This window comes from Hyperolius riggenbachi, chromosome 3 (assembly GCF_040937935.1).
Source record: "Hyperolius riggenbachi isolate aHypRig1 chromosome 3, aHypRig1.pri, whole genome shotgun sequence".
In the NCBI taxonomy this organism is placed as follows: domain Eukaryota; kingdom Metazoa; phylum Chordata; class Amphibia; order Anura; family Hyperoliidae; genus Hyperolius; species Hyperolius riggenbachi.
This window is the reverse complement of record NC_090648.1, coordinates 54667322-54682487: the sequence shown is the minus strand read 5'-3', so window position 1 is coordinate 54682487 and position 15166 is coordinate 54667322. Positions and strand designations below refer to the sequence as shown.

Here is a 15166-nt window from a genome sequence, read left to right as displayed (position 1 = left end):
AACGCTCCAAAAATCACTAGACAGGCTTAGAAAATCGCTAGGCACATGCCTAGAAAAATCATTACAAAAAGGGATGAGCGTTTGCGATTACGCTAGCACTTCTTGGTGTGCACTGGCCCTGAGATCTGTCTCTTGGTCAATGATCGGCTGTGTCAAGGTTAGAAAAAGTGGCAAGACTCAACAACAATCAAAACAGATCTCCGGGCAGCGCTGGGTCATCAGCTAGTAATATCTAAAAGACAAAAGCGCATTGAGGACAAACATCACACTAGCAGCAAACCTCTCACCTTTGCAGTATCTTCTGGGCCTGGGTGAGGCTGATGTGGACGCCGAGGCCTTGAAAACACTGTTGTATCTCAGAGACATCGATGCGACCTGGAAGGGTAAAAATAAAACGGTCACTACTTTCAAACCAAAGCGCTTCCCCCATTCAAGGCCAACTTAGCCTAAGGCCTCGTTCACATCTACTCAGCACAGATGGCAGTGCGATCAGAACGCAACGCGTACGATCGCACGCCATCTGCGCCGCTACCCGCTGCGCTGCTGATCCTATTCATAGACAGTGATGGGATCAGCTCTGCGCTTGCAGGCAAAATGCAGGCAGCAGTACGCAAGCGCATCATAGCGCATCGTACTGCAGCGCAGAGCAGTAGATGTGAAGGGCATAAGGGCTGTCTATGCCATTCTGCCAGTCCTGCGTGCCACCACGTCATACGCGCTTCCAATGCGCACAAAGGCGCGTATGATGTGAACGAGGCCTAAAACTAAACAAAGCAAATTCTCAAAGCACAAGCAAGTAATAAAGAGGACCTGTAGTGAAAATAATAAAATGAATGAAATTGCTTATTGTTTACAATATTAATTTATAGATTATTTAGTTAGTGTTTGCCCATTGTAAAATCTTCTCACCCTGATTTACATTCTGAAATTCATCACTGGTAATGACATCTTTAGTTCTGCCAGAGGATCTGTACAGAATGTTCATTACTGAGAGTTCTATGCACAGAGGGAGATGCTGCTTACTTGCTTGGCAGCTGGAAAAAGCCTTTTATTTCCCACAAGGCAACGAGGTTCACAGACAGCAAGCTGTCAGGACCACGGTCATGACATCACACTGTGGGAGGGGTTTCACCACAATATCAGCCATACAGCGCCCCCTGATGATCTGTTTGTGAAAAGGATTAGATTTCTCATGGGAAAGGGGGTATCAGCTACTGATTGGGATGAAGTTCAATTCTCGGTTAAAGTTCCTCTTTAACTTTGTAATAAACTTTTCAAATTCAAAACGATCTGTTTGCATGAGACGTGCCAGGCTTACAAGTATATACATACAGTTATTCACTGCCCAAAATCATTGTTTGTGAAAATTTCAGGTAAAAAAACAAAACTTGCATCTGTACAAATCTCCCCAGTGTCTGTTACATCCCCTTCAGCCTGGTACACACATCCAATTTTGATTGGCCAATTACTGGTCAATTTTACCACCTCCATATAGCATGAGTGCCAACAAATTAGAAATAGTACTGTATGAGCAGATTGTGTAAGTAAGCTCTCATGCTACATGGACGTGATACAATAAGCCAATCAAAATTGGATGTGTATACTAGGCTTAAAGAGACACTGAAGCGAAAAAAAATGATGATATTATGATTTGTATGTGTAGCACAGCTAAGAAATAAACCATTAAGATCAGATACATCAGTCTAATTGTTTCCAGTACAGGAAGAGTTGAGAAACTCCAGTTGTTATCTCTATGCAAACAAGCCATTAAGCTCTCCGACTTAAGCAGCCCATACACTCAGCCGATTTTCTGGCCGACCGATCGATCGCGACGGCCGATTTCGATCGATTTCGATGGATTTCCATCGAACTTGCAGGGTGGAAAATTTAGGTCGATCTGATGAGATTGCTTATCAGTTTGCATTGGCCTTAATGGAAATCTCATGGCAAAAAAATGCCATCAGATCGAATTTCAACAGATTTCAAACTGAAATCTATTGGAATTCTATCCTGGTAAAAAATGTTCTAAAAACGCATCAGATAGATCATCAGATGCATTTCTTATCTATCTTCTGCCAATCTGACGAGTGTATGGGCACCTTAAGTTAGTCGTGGAGAGGGCTGTTATCTGACTTTTATTATCTCAACTGTAATTGAACTGTTTACTTTTCCTCTGCTAGAGGAGATGTCATTACTTCACAGACTGCTCTGAAAGACTCATTTTGAATGCTGAGTGTTGTGTAATCTGCACATATTCTAGAATAATGCAATGTTAGAAAAAACACTATATACCTGAAAATAAAAGTATGAGAATATTTTCTTTGCTGCTAATCTTCTAGTAATTTTTCATAGTACACAACCAATTCACTATATCATATTTTTTTTTCGCTTCAGTGTCTCTTTAAATTAAGTTATACTTGTTTAACCACTATTGTAGTTTGCGTGACACTCCGGCTGGAACACCTTCCCATTCTGCAGAACAGAACAAGCTGCTTAGCAGAGAGCTGAACATCTCTTCTGTACAGTACTTTGGTGGCAAACGGTCACCTGAAGCCATCATGACAGACCGTGATGTTTATCCAAAATGTGTAGTTAGCTTAGGACCTTTCCTGTCTTGGCTTCCTGTTGGCAGATAAAGGTATTACAGCTGCTCACCTGCTACTTCCTTTAAACTACAAGTGACAGTATTTCGGGGGTGGGGGGTGACAGGCAACCATGTACATGAGAGCAGATTGACGCGCATGGAGGCAGAGCTGCAGCTCAAAGCTCTGCCTCCATGAGCAGCAAAATCCACCACCAAGAAACTCATGGATTTTGCAGAGGGGATTTGGGGGGTATAAACCCCTCTTTTTGCCGTAAGGATGAGGAAGTTTAGCAGGGCTTATAGTGCTTAAAGTGAACCGAGCACCTTTTTTTCACTCAGGACATTTCTATAGCACATGAAAAATGTATGCCGACTATCTGTTTCATTATTAAAATAAACTTTAATTTTACCTTGTATTTTACATTCAAAGTTGTTAAATTGGCCTGTTTGAGCAGACCTGCCGACCGTCCCCATCCGCAGAAAGTTCAGTAACCTCTAATTGTTTTATTGAAGCTAATTACCAAGAGGTAAACCATGCCTTTCATCAGCAAAGAGGGTGAATAATTAGGAGTGTGTTTTCAAAGCATGGCTGAAAAAAAGTGGAGTTAGACTCGCTTCAGCGTCTCTTTAACTACTTGCATCAGAAATTCCAGATCAAAGAGAATCTGTATAAAAAAAAATGCCCCTGGGGGATACTCATCTCCGGAGGAGGAAGCCTCTGGATCCTATCAAGGCTTCCCCCATCCTCCTCCGTCTCACGGTGGTCTCGCTAGAGGTCCACCAACTGCGGCCATGTAAATATTTACCTTCCCGACTCCATCGCAGGCGCAGCACTACTACGCAGGAGTAAGACGCCTGCGCAGTTCAGTGGACCCAACTGGGATCGGCTATTTCCGTCTATTTCTGAGCCAAGAGCTGCAACAGCGCCACCCGCTGGAGCCGGGAAGGTAAATATTGCACAGCCTGACAGATTGTCGGCTGTGCAATCCGAGGGCCAGAGCGAGACCACCATGGGGACGGAGGAGAACGGTGGAAGCCGCGATAGGATTCAGAGGCTTCCCCCTCCTGAGGTGAGTACCCCCCAGGGGCATTTTTTTTTAGTACAGAGCCTCTTTAAAGTTAAAATATTGGGGAAACTCAACTTTGTAAGCTAGAAAAGACACTGAATGCTGTTTACTACAACAGATGACCTTTTCATAGTAGTTTATAGGTAGACTTTAAGCATGCCGAGTTTCACTTCACATTTCTATAAAAATACTCTTTTCTACAGTGAGTTGGAAATTGCAGGCATCTAACACTCTCTTGTAACATACAGAAGACAACCTGTTACATTCATAATATCTTACTAATCCATCAATATGATGCAAAGTGTGACATTTTGATATATTGCCAGCAAAAATAGAACTACTTTCAGAACTTAAGTTATCTCCACAGGAATCAGAAAGAGGAGCGAGGCTGTGGTCTGATTAGAACAACTCTCCTCCAGGTCCGAGAAGAACATCGGTATCAGTAAGCGTTATTGGGATGAGCGTTGCACATGACAAAACCCCCGGCGCTGTCCCCCCAATGTCAAATGTGCCCCCCAGTGTCCAGTGCACTATACGCCAATACGAATACACGCACCCCACGTGGTTGCCGGAGTAACATGGACGCACGTGTGACGTCACCTACACGCCCACATTTACGCTGGCAACCACGTGGGGCGTGTGTATGCAGAAGGAGAGTGGAGCCAGCATGGACAGGTAAAGTATATTGCACCTGACACGGGGTGTAAATATGGCAGCCTCCATATATTTCTCACTTCAGTTGTGCTTTAACATTAGGGGAAACAGCGTCAGGATGACGAGGTGGCGGATGTGGCGTAACAAGGCTAATTTAAATTGTTCGGGAATCAGCCTGCAGTGTATGGGCACCTGACAGATCTCTCTCTAATCAGATTGGGTCAGAGAGTGACTTGTCTTCTGGTGGAATCTGCCCATGATCACTAGATGTATGGCTACCTTAAGGCCTTTTCCACAGTGGGACGTTAAAGTCGCACGTTATAAAAAATTATAACGCAGACTAACGCACAGCAATACAAAGTCTGTGCGACATTAACAGTGCAATGTGTGTGTGTGTGTTACGTGTAGCAATATTTAGAAAGTGCTGCATGCTGTGCGTTTAGCAATACGTTTGCTGTGTTATCTGTGTTGCACATGCTCAGTAATGTTTTTTTGTTGTTTAACTGTCAGGCTGCAGAAGGTAATTTAAACCTCTAGTCTCCTGTGTTAAACAGTTTAGAAGGAAGCCAAAAAGACATTACTGAAGATAAAGATCTCTCTTACCTTTGATGTGTGCTTATCAGCAATGCTTAGACCTAAGCAAGCCGCAAAACATACTGCAAAGCATTCTGGGGCCCTCCCCTCGGCTGCTAAGGAGAAGACGGGATCAAGTTTCAGCAGCTTCTAAAACTCAGTCCAGCCACAGCACAGATAAATCTCGGGGCAGTGTACACTGCAGGAGTCAGCTATTGTTCCTAGCCACATGGCTCATTAATATTCACTGCAAACTAGTGTTATTCAGTATGAGCTGTTCTGTGATCAGAAGCAGGCAGGACATGACGACACATTTGGCTTCACAAACATGGAACCTGCCATGAGCTGTCAGGAGCATCATTCTCTGCATATACTATATACAAATTCTGTGAAATCCAAACGTGGACAGTGAAATGCATATGTAATGTAAGTACAGCCAATCTTTAGCTACTGATATATGTGTTTATTTTCTCTGAGACCCTATACCTAACAGCTCCAACGCGTGCACGTTTTCATTCCATCAATATGCAACGAAACCGGCGCACCAAGAGACACATAACGTAGTACAAAATAACGTCCAAGTTTATAACCTACATGCGCTGCGTTAGGGGCAAGTTGTGCGACTTTAACGTTGCATCAAATGCATTGTCCCACTGTGAAAGAGGCCTTAAGGGGCCCATACAGCTAACGATTTTCCCGCCGATATACAGCAGATTCGATCACTGTGATCGAATCTGCTGTGAAATCGTTGCGCAAACACAAACGCAAATGATTGATTTCCGTCCGAAATCAATCATTCCTGTCGAGCCCTCCGTGCGGAAGATTTTGTTCGATCGCCGGCAGGTCGGGTGTGCGTCGATAGCGGCATTCGAATGCCCAACGACCGACGCAATACAGCAGAAATACATTACCTGTTCCGCCAGTGTGAGTCCCCTGGTCACCGCTGCTCCGTCTCCGCGATGGGCTCCGAGTCCAGCAGGCTTCACTTCTTCCTGTCCCGGCAGGAAGTTTAAACAGTAGAGCGCCCTCTACTGTTTAAACTTCCCCGGACAGAGAGATGTGAAGCCACCCGGAACCTGGAGCCCAGCGGAGAAGAAGACAGCGGTGACTCACGCCGGCCTGAGCAGGTAATGTATGCGGGGTGGAGGGGCATTGTGGCAGCACCACCACAGATTGTGAACGGTTTCATGCTGAAATCGGTTTACAATCTGTTTGCAGTAAAGGCAGCCATACGATCACTCTCTGATCAGATTCGATCAGAGAGGGATCTGTTGGTCGAATATGATGGCAAATCAACCAGTGTGTGGCTACCTTAAAGTTTTTTTTTGTCACAATCAGCCACACACTTTTATAGCAATAAAACACTAAACCATATCAGTACTACTGACACCTTATCAGTACTTCCCTTGCTATTGATTCCTGTAAATTCTGCAACCCAGACTTGCATCACATCCGCTTTCTACACCTTCAAACAGGAACAAGCAAAACCAAATTCTAAACTTTGGTGGTAGTCTCTACTGTACAACATTTAGAGCTATGTGAAAGAGTACAAATACCTACTGAAATAAAATCTCACTTAAGTTTAAAGAGGACCTGTAGTGAAAATAACTTAATGAATAAAATTATTCATTGTTTACAATATTCACTTATAGATTATTTAGTCAGTGACTGACCATTGTAAAATCTTTCCTCCTCCTGATTTACATTCTGAAATGTATCACTGGTGGTGGCATCTTTAGTTTTGCCTGGTGATCTGTACGGAATGTTCGTTAAAGGGATACTGTAGGGGGGTCAGGGGAAAATGAGTTGAACTTACCCGGGGCTTCTAACGGTCCCCCGCAGACATCCTGTGTTGGCGCAGCCACTCACCGATGCTCCGGCCCCGCCTCCGGTTCACTTCTGGAATTTCAGACTTTAAAGTCTGAAAACCACTGTGCCTGCGTTGCCGTGTCCTCGATCCCGCTGATGTCACCAAGAGCGCACAGCGCAGGCCCAGTATGGTCTGTGTCTGCGCAGTACACTCCTGGTGACATCAGCGGGAGTGAGGACATGGCAACGCAGGCGCAGTGGTTTTCTGACTTTAAAGTCAGAAATTCCAGAAGTGAACTGGAGGCGGGGCCGGAGCATCGGTGAGTGGCTGCACCAACACAGGATGTCTGCGGGGGACCATTAGAAGCCCCGGGTAAGTTTAACTCATTTTCCCCCGACCCCCCTACAGTATCCCTTTAAGTTTATTAGTTCACACTAAGGGCGTTTTTGACTTTTTTTCAAGCGCAGGTAATTTTCAAAATCGCCCTAAAGACACTTGTGCAATGATTCCGTAGGAGAGAGTTCACATCTGAGCGGTTCGTTTAACGAAATACGCTTTTAACAAAAATGCACCGCCCACCCAAGCACCAGGAATTGAAAAACAAAATGGTGTCAAAAACCGCCCAATGCAAACGCTAAGGCGATCGGAACACAATGTGAATAAGGCCTTACTGAGAGTTCTATGCAAAGAGGGAGATAATAATGACAGGCTGTTAATTAACTGCATGTGAAAATAACTGCATTGGAAAGCCTCCCCGTGGTGTTCCTGGATAGTGCTAATGTAGCATGAACTAATTCCCACAGGGCAACCGCTTTGCAATATTGGTTTGTGACCCTGCATAATTTGGCATGCGAAAGCAAATGCATACTGTATTTGCATGAGCAATGTCTCGTGATAAGCTAATTAGGCCAAATTTGAAAAGCCAGATTTGTTAGGGTTAAACTTGGTGTTTGATGTGCGCATACATATTCTTGTGGTAAGTAACTACAGAGGAGGTAACTTAAAGGATACCCGAGGTGACATGTGACATGATGAGATAGACATGTGTATGTACAGTGTCTAGCACACAAATAACTATGCTGTGTTCCTTTTTTTTCTTTCTCTGCCTGAAAGAGCTAAATATCAGGTATGTAAGTAGCTGACTCAGACAGGAAGTAACTACAGTGTGAACTTCACTGATAAAAATTCCAACTATTAAACATTTTCCTAGCAGAAAATGGCTTCTGAGAGCAGGAAAGCGATAAAAGGGGTCAATAGTTCATAGATTTTAGCTCTGGCATACTTCAATAAATGTGTCATTGAGCAAAAACAATAAAACCGTTAAAACTAAATAGTAGATTTAAACATAACATAAAACTGTGGAATATCTTAAAGTCATTTTTAGGGGAAGAAAGACAGATACAGTTGTTTATTTCACTAGTTTATTTTCACTTCGGGTGTTCTTTAAGGAATGAAGCAATAAGATAACTCTCTCACTATGCGGTGGTAAGTTTTCTCTTGACTTATTATCTCCAGCATGATCTGTTATTTCCCACAATGCAATTAGGCTCACAGACAGAACTGTTAGGACCTTGTTCATGACATCACCCTGAGGGAGGGGTTTCACCACCACATGTCAGATTTAATCGAATTGTAAATAGAATCGTAATCAAATCGCACAAAGAATCGTATCATGTAGATGGGGCATTAGGTATCGTCTTCCCCCAAATAGCCTCTTTTCTAACATAACAGCTATTCCCCTTCTATGTCCTGGTGATTTCACCCTTACCCAGCACCCACACAACCACCCAGCACCCACACACCCTTACCCAGCACCCACACAACCACCCAGCACCCACACACCCTTACCCAGCACCCACACAACCACCCAGCACCCACACACCCTTACCCAGGACCCACACACCCACCCAGCACCCACACACCCTTACCCAGCACCCACACAACCACCCAGCACCCACACACCTTTACCCAGCACCCACACAACCACCCAGCACCCACACACCCTTACCCAGTGCCCACACACCCTTACCCAGCGCCCACACACCCTTACCCAGCGCCCACACACCCTTACCCAGCACCCACACACCCTTACCCAGCACCCACACACCCTTACCCAGCACCCACACAACCACCCAGCACCCACACATCCTTACCCAGCACCCACACACCCTTACCCAGCACCCACACACCCTTACCCAGCACCCACACACCCTTACCCAGCACCCACACACCAAGGATTCCGGCACACCTTTCAAGTGAATGGAATGTCGGCACATAGATGTGTATCCAATGCCAAAGCAACATTGGGGATGGGACCGCCTCCTTCCCCTCCCACCATCCGGACACCCAGGAGGTTCCAGGTCTTTGAGCATGCTTGAAATATATGCCCTAGCTGAAGCCCTAGAGGAGGAAGAGGCAGCCAGCAAGCAGTAACAGCAGTGCAGTGCTGATCGGGCACCAGTCCTGTCATCCAAGCACACAGCAAGGTTATCAGCAGTGTGCAGGGATGACAGGCAGAGCTGTGAAGTTGGTAGCTAAATCATCCGACACCAACTCAGACTCCTCAACACCGACTCCAACTCCAGCTACCCAAAATTGCTTCACCTCCAACTCCACAGCCCTTGCAGGGCTATGTAGTGAGTACAAAAATCATCCGACTCCTCAGTTTATGAAACAACCGACTCAGACTCCAGGTACGCAAAACTGCGCCGACTCCACAGAGCTGATGATAAGGCAGGTGCCTAATCAGTACATTGCACAGGGGGTAGAGGCAGTCAGCCAGCGGCAACACAGCGGTGCAGTGCTGATCAGGCACCGGTCCTGTCACTCCAGCACACAGCAAGGTTATCAGCAGTGTGCAGGGATGACAGGGCCGGTGCCTGATCAGTATATTGCACAGGAGGTAGAGGCAGTCAGCCAGCGGGGACACAGCAGTGCAGTGCTGATCAGGCACCGGTCCTGTCACTCCAGCACACAGCAAGGTTATCAGCAGTGCAGGGATGACAGGGCCGGTGCCTGATCAGTATATTGCACAGGAGGAAAAGGCAGTCAGCAAGCGGGGACACAGCAGTGCAGTGCTGATCAGGCACCGGTCCTGTCACTCCAGCACACAGCAAGGTTATCAGCTGTGTGCAGGGATGACAGGGCAGGTGCCTGATCAGTACATTGCACAGGAGGAAGAGGCAGCCAGCAAGAGGGGACACAGCAGGGCAGTGCTGATCAGGCACCAGACCGGTCATCCCAGCACACAGCAAGGTTATCAGCTGTGCAGGGATGACAGGGCAGGTGCCTGATCAGTACATTGCACAGGAGGTAGAGGCAGCCAGCAAGAGGGGACACAGCAGGGCAGTGCTGATCAGGCACCAGACCGGTCATCCCAGCACACAGCAAGGTTATCAGCTGTGCAGGGATGACAGGGCCAGTGCCTGATCAGTATATTGCACAGGAGGTAGAGGCAGTCAGCAAGCGGGGACACAGCAGTGCAGTGCTGATCAGGCACCGGTCCTGTCACTCCAGCACACAGCAAGGTTATCAGCTGTGTGCAGGGGAGACAGGGCAGGTGCCTGATCAGTATATTGCACAGGAGGAAAAGGCAGACAGCCAGCGGCAACACAGCAGTGCAGTGCTGATCAGGCACCGGTCCTGTCACTCCAGCACACAGCAAGGTTATCAGCTGTGCAGGGATGACAGGGCCGGTGCCTGATCAGTATATTGCACAGGAGGAAAAGGCAGTCAGCAAGCGGGGACACAGCAGTGCAGTGCTGATCAGGCACCGGTCCTGGCACTCCAGCACACAGCAAGGTTATCAGCTGTGTGCAGGGATGACAGGGCAGGTGCCTGATCAGTACATTGCACAGGAGGTAGAGGCAGACAGCCAGCGGGGACACAGCGGTGCAGTGCTGATCAGGCACCGGTTCTGTCACTCCAGCACACAGCAAGGTTATCAGCTGTGCAGGGATGACAGGGCCGGTGCCTGATCAGTATATTGCACAGGAGGTAGAGGCAGCCAGCAAGTGGGGACACAGCAGTGCAGTGCTGATCAGGCACCGGTTCTGTCACTCCAGCACACAGCAAGGTTATCAGCTGTGCAGGGATGACAGGGCCAGTGCCTGATCAGTATATTGCACAGGAGGAAAAGGCAGTCAGCAAGTGGGGACACAGCAGTGCAGTGCTGATCAGGCACCGGTCCTGTCACTCCAGCACACAGCAAGGTTATCAGCTGTGCAGGGGGTGACAGGGCAGGTGCCTGATCAGTATATTGCACAGGAGGTAGAGGCAGCCAGCCAGCGGTAACACAGCAGGGCAGTGCTGATCAGGCACCGGTCCTATCACTCCAGCACACAGCAAGGTTATCAGCTGTGCAGGGATGACAGGGCCAGTGCCTAATCAGTATATTGCACAGGAGGAAAAGGCAGTCAGCAAGTGGGGACACAGCAGTGCAGTGCTGATCAGGCACCGGTCCTGTCACTCCAGCACACAGCAAGGTTATCAGCTGTGCAGGGGGTGACAGGGCAGGTGCCTGATCAGTATATTGCACAGGAGGAAAAGGCAGTCAGCAAGTGGGGACACAGCAGTGCAGTGCTGATCAGGCACCGGTCCTGTCACTCCAGCACACAGCAAGGTTATCAGCAATGTGCAGGGGTGACAGGGCAGGTGCCTGATCAGTATATTGCACAGGAGGTAGAGGCAGCCAGCCAGCGGTAACACAGCAGGGCAGTGCTGATCAGGCACCGGTCCTGTCACTCCAGCACACAGCAAGGTTATCAGCTGTGCAGGGATGACAGGGCCAGTGCCTGATCAGTATATTGCACAGGAGGAAAAGGCAGTCAGCAAGTGGGGACACAGCAGTGCAGTGCTGATCAGGCACCGGTCCTGTCACTCCAGCACACAGCAAGGTTATCAGCTGTGCAGGGGGTGACAGGGCAGGTGCCTGATCAGTATATTGCACAGGAGGAAGAGGCAGACAGCCAGCGGCAACACAGCAGTGAAGTGCTGATCAGGCACCGGTCCTGTCACTCCAGCACACAGCAAGGTTATCAGCTGTGCAGGGATGACAGGGCAGGTGCCTGATCAGTATATTGCACAGGAGGAAAAGGCAGTCAGCAAGTAGGGACACAGCAGTGCAGTGCTGATCGGACACCGGTCCTGTCACTCCAGCACACAGCAAGGTTATCAGCTATGTGCAGGGGTGACAGGGCAGGTGCCTGATCAGTATATTGCACAGGAGGTAGAGGCAGCCAGCCAGCGGTAACACAGCAGGGCAGTGCTGATCAGGCACCGGTCCTATCACTCCAGCACACAGCAAGGTTATCAGCTGTGCAGGGGTGACAGGGGAGGTGCCTGATCAGTATATTGCACAGGAGGTAGAGGCAGACAACCAGCGGCAACACAGCAGTGCAGTGCTGATCAGGCACCGGTCCTGTCACTCCAGCACACAGCAAGGTTATCAGATGTGCAGGGATGACAGGGCCGGTGCCTGATCAGTATATTGCACAGGAGGAAAAGGCAGTCAGCAAGCGGGGACACAGCAGTGCAGTGCTGATCAGGCACCGGTCCTGTCACTCCAGCACACAGCAAGGTTATCAGCTGTGCAGGGATGACAGGGCCGGTGCCTGATCAGTACATTGCACAGGAGGTAGAGGCAGACAGCCAGTGGGGACACAGCGGTGCAGTGCTGATCAGGCACCGGTCCTATCACTCCAGCACACAGCAAGGTTATCAGCTGTGCAGGGATGACAGGGCCGGTGCCTGATCAGTATATTGCACAGGAGGTAGAGGCAGTCAGCCAGCGGGGACACAGCAGTGCAGTGCTGATCGGGCACCGGTCCTGTCACTAGCACACAGCAAGGTTATCAGCTGTGCAGGGGGTGACAGGGCAGGTGCCTGATCAGTATATTGCACAGGAGGTAGAGGCAGCCAGCCAGCGGGGACACAGCAGTGCAGTGCTGATCAGGCACCGGTCCTGTCACTCCAGCACACAGCAAGGTTATCAGCTGTGCAGGGGGTGACAGGGCAGGTGCCTAATCAGTATATTGCACAGGAATAAGAGGCAGACAGCCAGCGGCAACACAGCAGTGAAGTGCTGATCAGGCACCGGTCCTGTCACTCCAGCACACAGCAAGGTTATCAGCTGTGCAGGGATGACAGGGCAGGTGCCTGATCAGTATATTGCACAGGAGGAAAAGGCAGTCAGCAAGTGGGGACACAGCAGTGCAGTGCTGATCGGGCACCGGTCCTGTCACTCCAGCACACAGCAAGGTTATCAGCTATGTGCAGGGGTGACAGGGCAGGTGCCTGATCAGTATATTGCACAGGAGGTAGAGGCAGCCAGCCAGCGGTAACACAGCAGGGCAGTGCTGATCAGGCACCGGTCCTATCACTCCAGCACACAGCAAGGTTATCAGCTGTGCAGGGGTGACAGGGGAGGTGCCTGATCAGTATATTGCACAGGAGGTAGAGGCAGACAGCCAGCGGCAACACAGCAGTGCAGTGCTGATCAGGCACCGGTCCTGTCACTTCAGCACACAGCAAGGTTATCAGCTGTGCAGGGGTGACAGGGGAGGTGCCTGATCAGTATATTGCACAGGAGGTAGAGGCAGTCAGCCAGCGGGGACACAGCAGTGCAGTGCTGATCGGGCACCGGTCCTGTCACTCCAGCACACAGCAAGGTTATCAGCTATGTGCAGGGGTGACAGGGCAGGTGCCTGATCAGTATAGTAGCATCCCTTCAAATACAGGGACAGCACAGTACAAAGGAACAGGAAATGTTCTGCTGAGAGACACTTCCTGATAGAAATATAACACAACCCCTGAAAATAAGTCCTAGCGCATCTTTTAGAGCAAAAATGTATTTTGGGGAAACCCGATATTATAGGCGAGCCCGTGATGATGTTATCCTCACAAGAAAACTATTCATGTAAAAATATTTTAACTTGTTGACTATGTAATCTCATCATTATGCTGCTCCAGTGCAAAGGCCTGAGGGGAATATCCTGATACTATCTCATGAGAGACATTTCTTCCACATGACCCTTTCATCTGATATGTCTGACTGCAGCCATAACACTGACAAGCTCACGAGAGCTTCTGCAGAGGTGGGGGGGGGGGGGGGGGGGGGGGGGGTGGAGCCCTTACTCAGAGGAATCAGGCTACAGACACAGAGAGATAGCCTAGAAAAGACAACGCAGGTCGAAGAACCAGGCCGACATATCTATGATGATAATCAATGAATAAAATTTTTCTTAAATAGCTTGCCCATTTCTAGTTAAAGGATACCCTAAGTGACATGATGAGATAGACATGTGTATGTACAGTGCCTAGCACACAAATAACTATGCTGTGTTCCTTTTTTTTCTTTCTCTGCCTGAAAGAGTTAAATATCAGGTATGTAAGTGGCTGACTCAGTCCTGACTCAGACAGGAAGTGACTACAGTGTGACCCTCACTGATAAGAAATTCACCTTTTTATCGCTTTCTTGCTCTCAGAAGCCATTTTCTGGTAGGGAAGTGTTTTATAGTTGGAATTTCTTATCAGTGACGGTCACACTGTAGTCACTTCCCGTCTGAGTCAGGACTGACATCAGAAAAGAAAAACCGTTGAATCAGGCACTGCAGTAATAACTGATTTAATGGTGTTTCTGATTGTGAATAAAATCACCATTGCTGTATCAAAAATTGTGACATTCAAAAAGGTAGGTACAAAACATCATCTGTAGAAAAATCGTCATGTGCAAACATCTTGTGCATTCAAATAGTTGCAAGAGGAGGATGTCCTACCATGGTGGATCAGCCTCGGAAGAAGCACTGCCGTGCGAAACGGCTGTTAGGCTACCGTTTTTGCCCTGCACCCACCACCGCCACCTTTGATATGGTAGGACATCCTCCTCTTGCAACTGTTTGAATGCACAAGATGTTTGCACATGACGATTTTTCTACAGATGATGAAGTTTTGTACCTACCTTTTTGAATGTCACAATTTTTGATACAGCAATGGTGATTTTATTCACAATCAGAAACACCATTAAATCAGTTATTACTGCAGTGCCTGATTCAACGGTTTTTCTTTTCTGATGCTGATCCTATGTGTATGTTTCGCTATTTAAGTCATGAGCACGCAGTATCTGTTACAATATCAAGGTGGCTTATAGAACATCCGTCCATCCTTTCTCCCAGTCACACGGCTAGAGACTCTGTAGTGCCGGCAACCTATCACTTTTTGATTTGATGAGTCAGGACTGAGTCAGCCACTTACATGCCTGATATTTAACTCTTTCAGGCAGAGAAAGAAAAAAAGGAACACAGCATAGTTATTTGTGTGCTAGGCACTCTGCATACACGTCTATCTCAATGTCACTTCGGGTATCCTTTAACGCTTTTGCACTTTATTACTCCCGTCACACTCTTGCCTTGCAGCGTTGGTCTCCTGTGTCCAAAATACCTCCTGCATGGTGTTTGCGTGCTATCCTTGTGTTTGTGTGGG

General features: G+C 48.0%; 1 protein-coding gene across 2 annotated transcripts in view; it reads right to left on the bottom strand.

The window, feature by feature from the left end:
• Window positions 1-15166, bottom strand: part of LOC137562614 (mitochondrial adenyl nucleotide antiporter SLC25A23-like) — an 83295-nt gene that overhangs the window by 29880 nt on the left and 38249 nt on the right. For both annotated transcript variants that reach the window (XM_068274121.1, XM_068274122.1), the window contains exon 3: window positions 288-375. In XM_068274121.1, the coding sequence (XP_068130222.1) occupies window positions 288-375 (88 nt within the window). The remainder of the gene's footprint in view (window positions 1-287; window positions 376-15166) is intronic.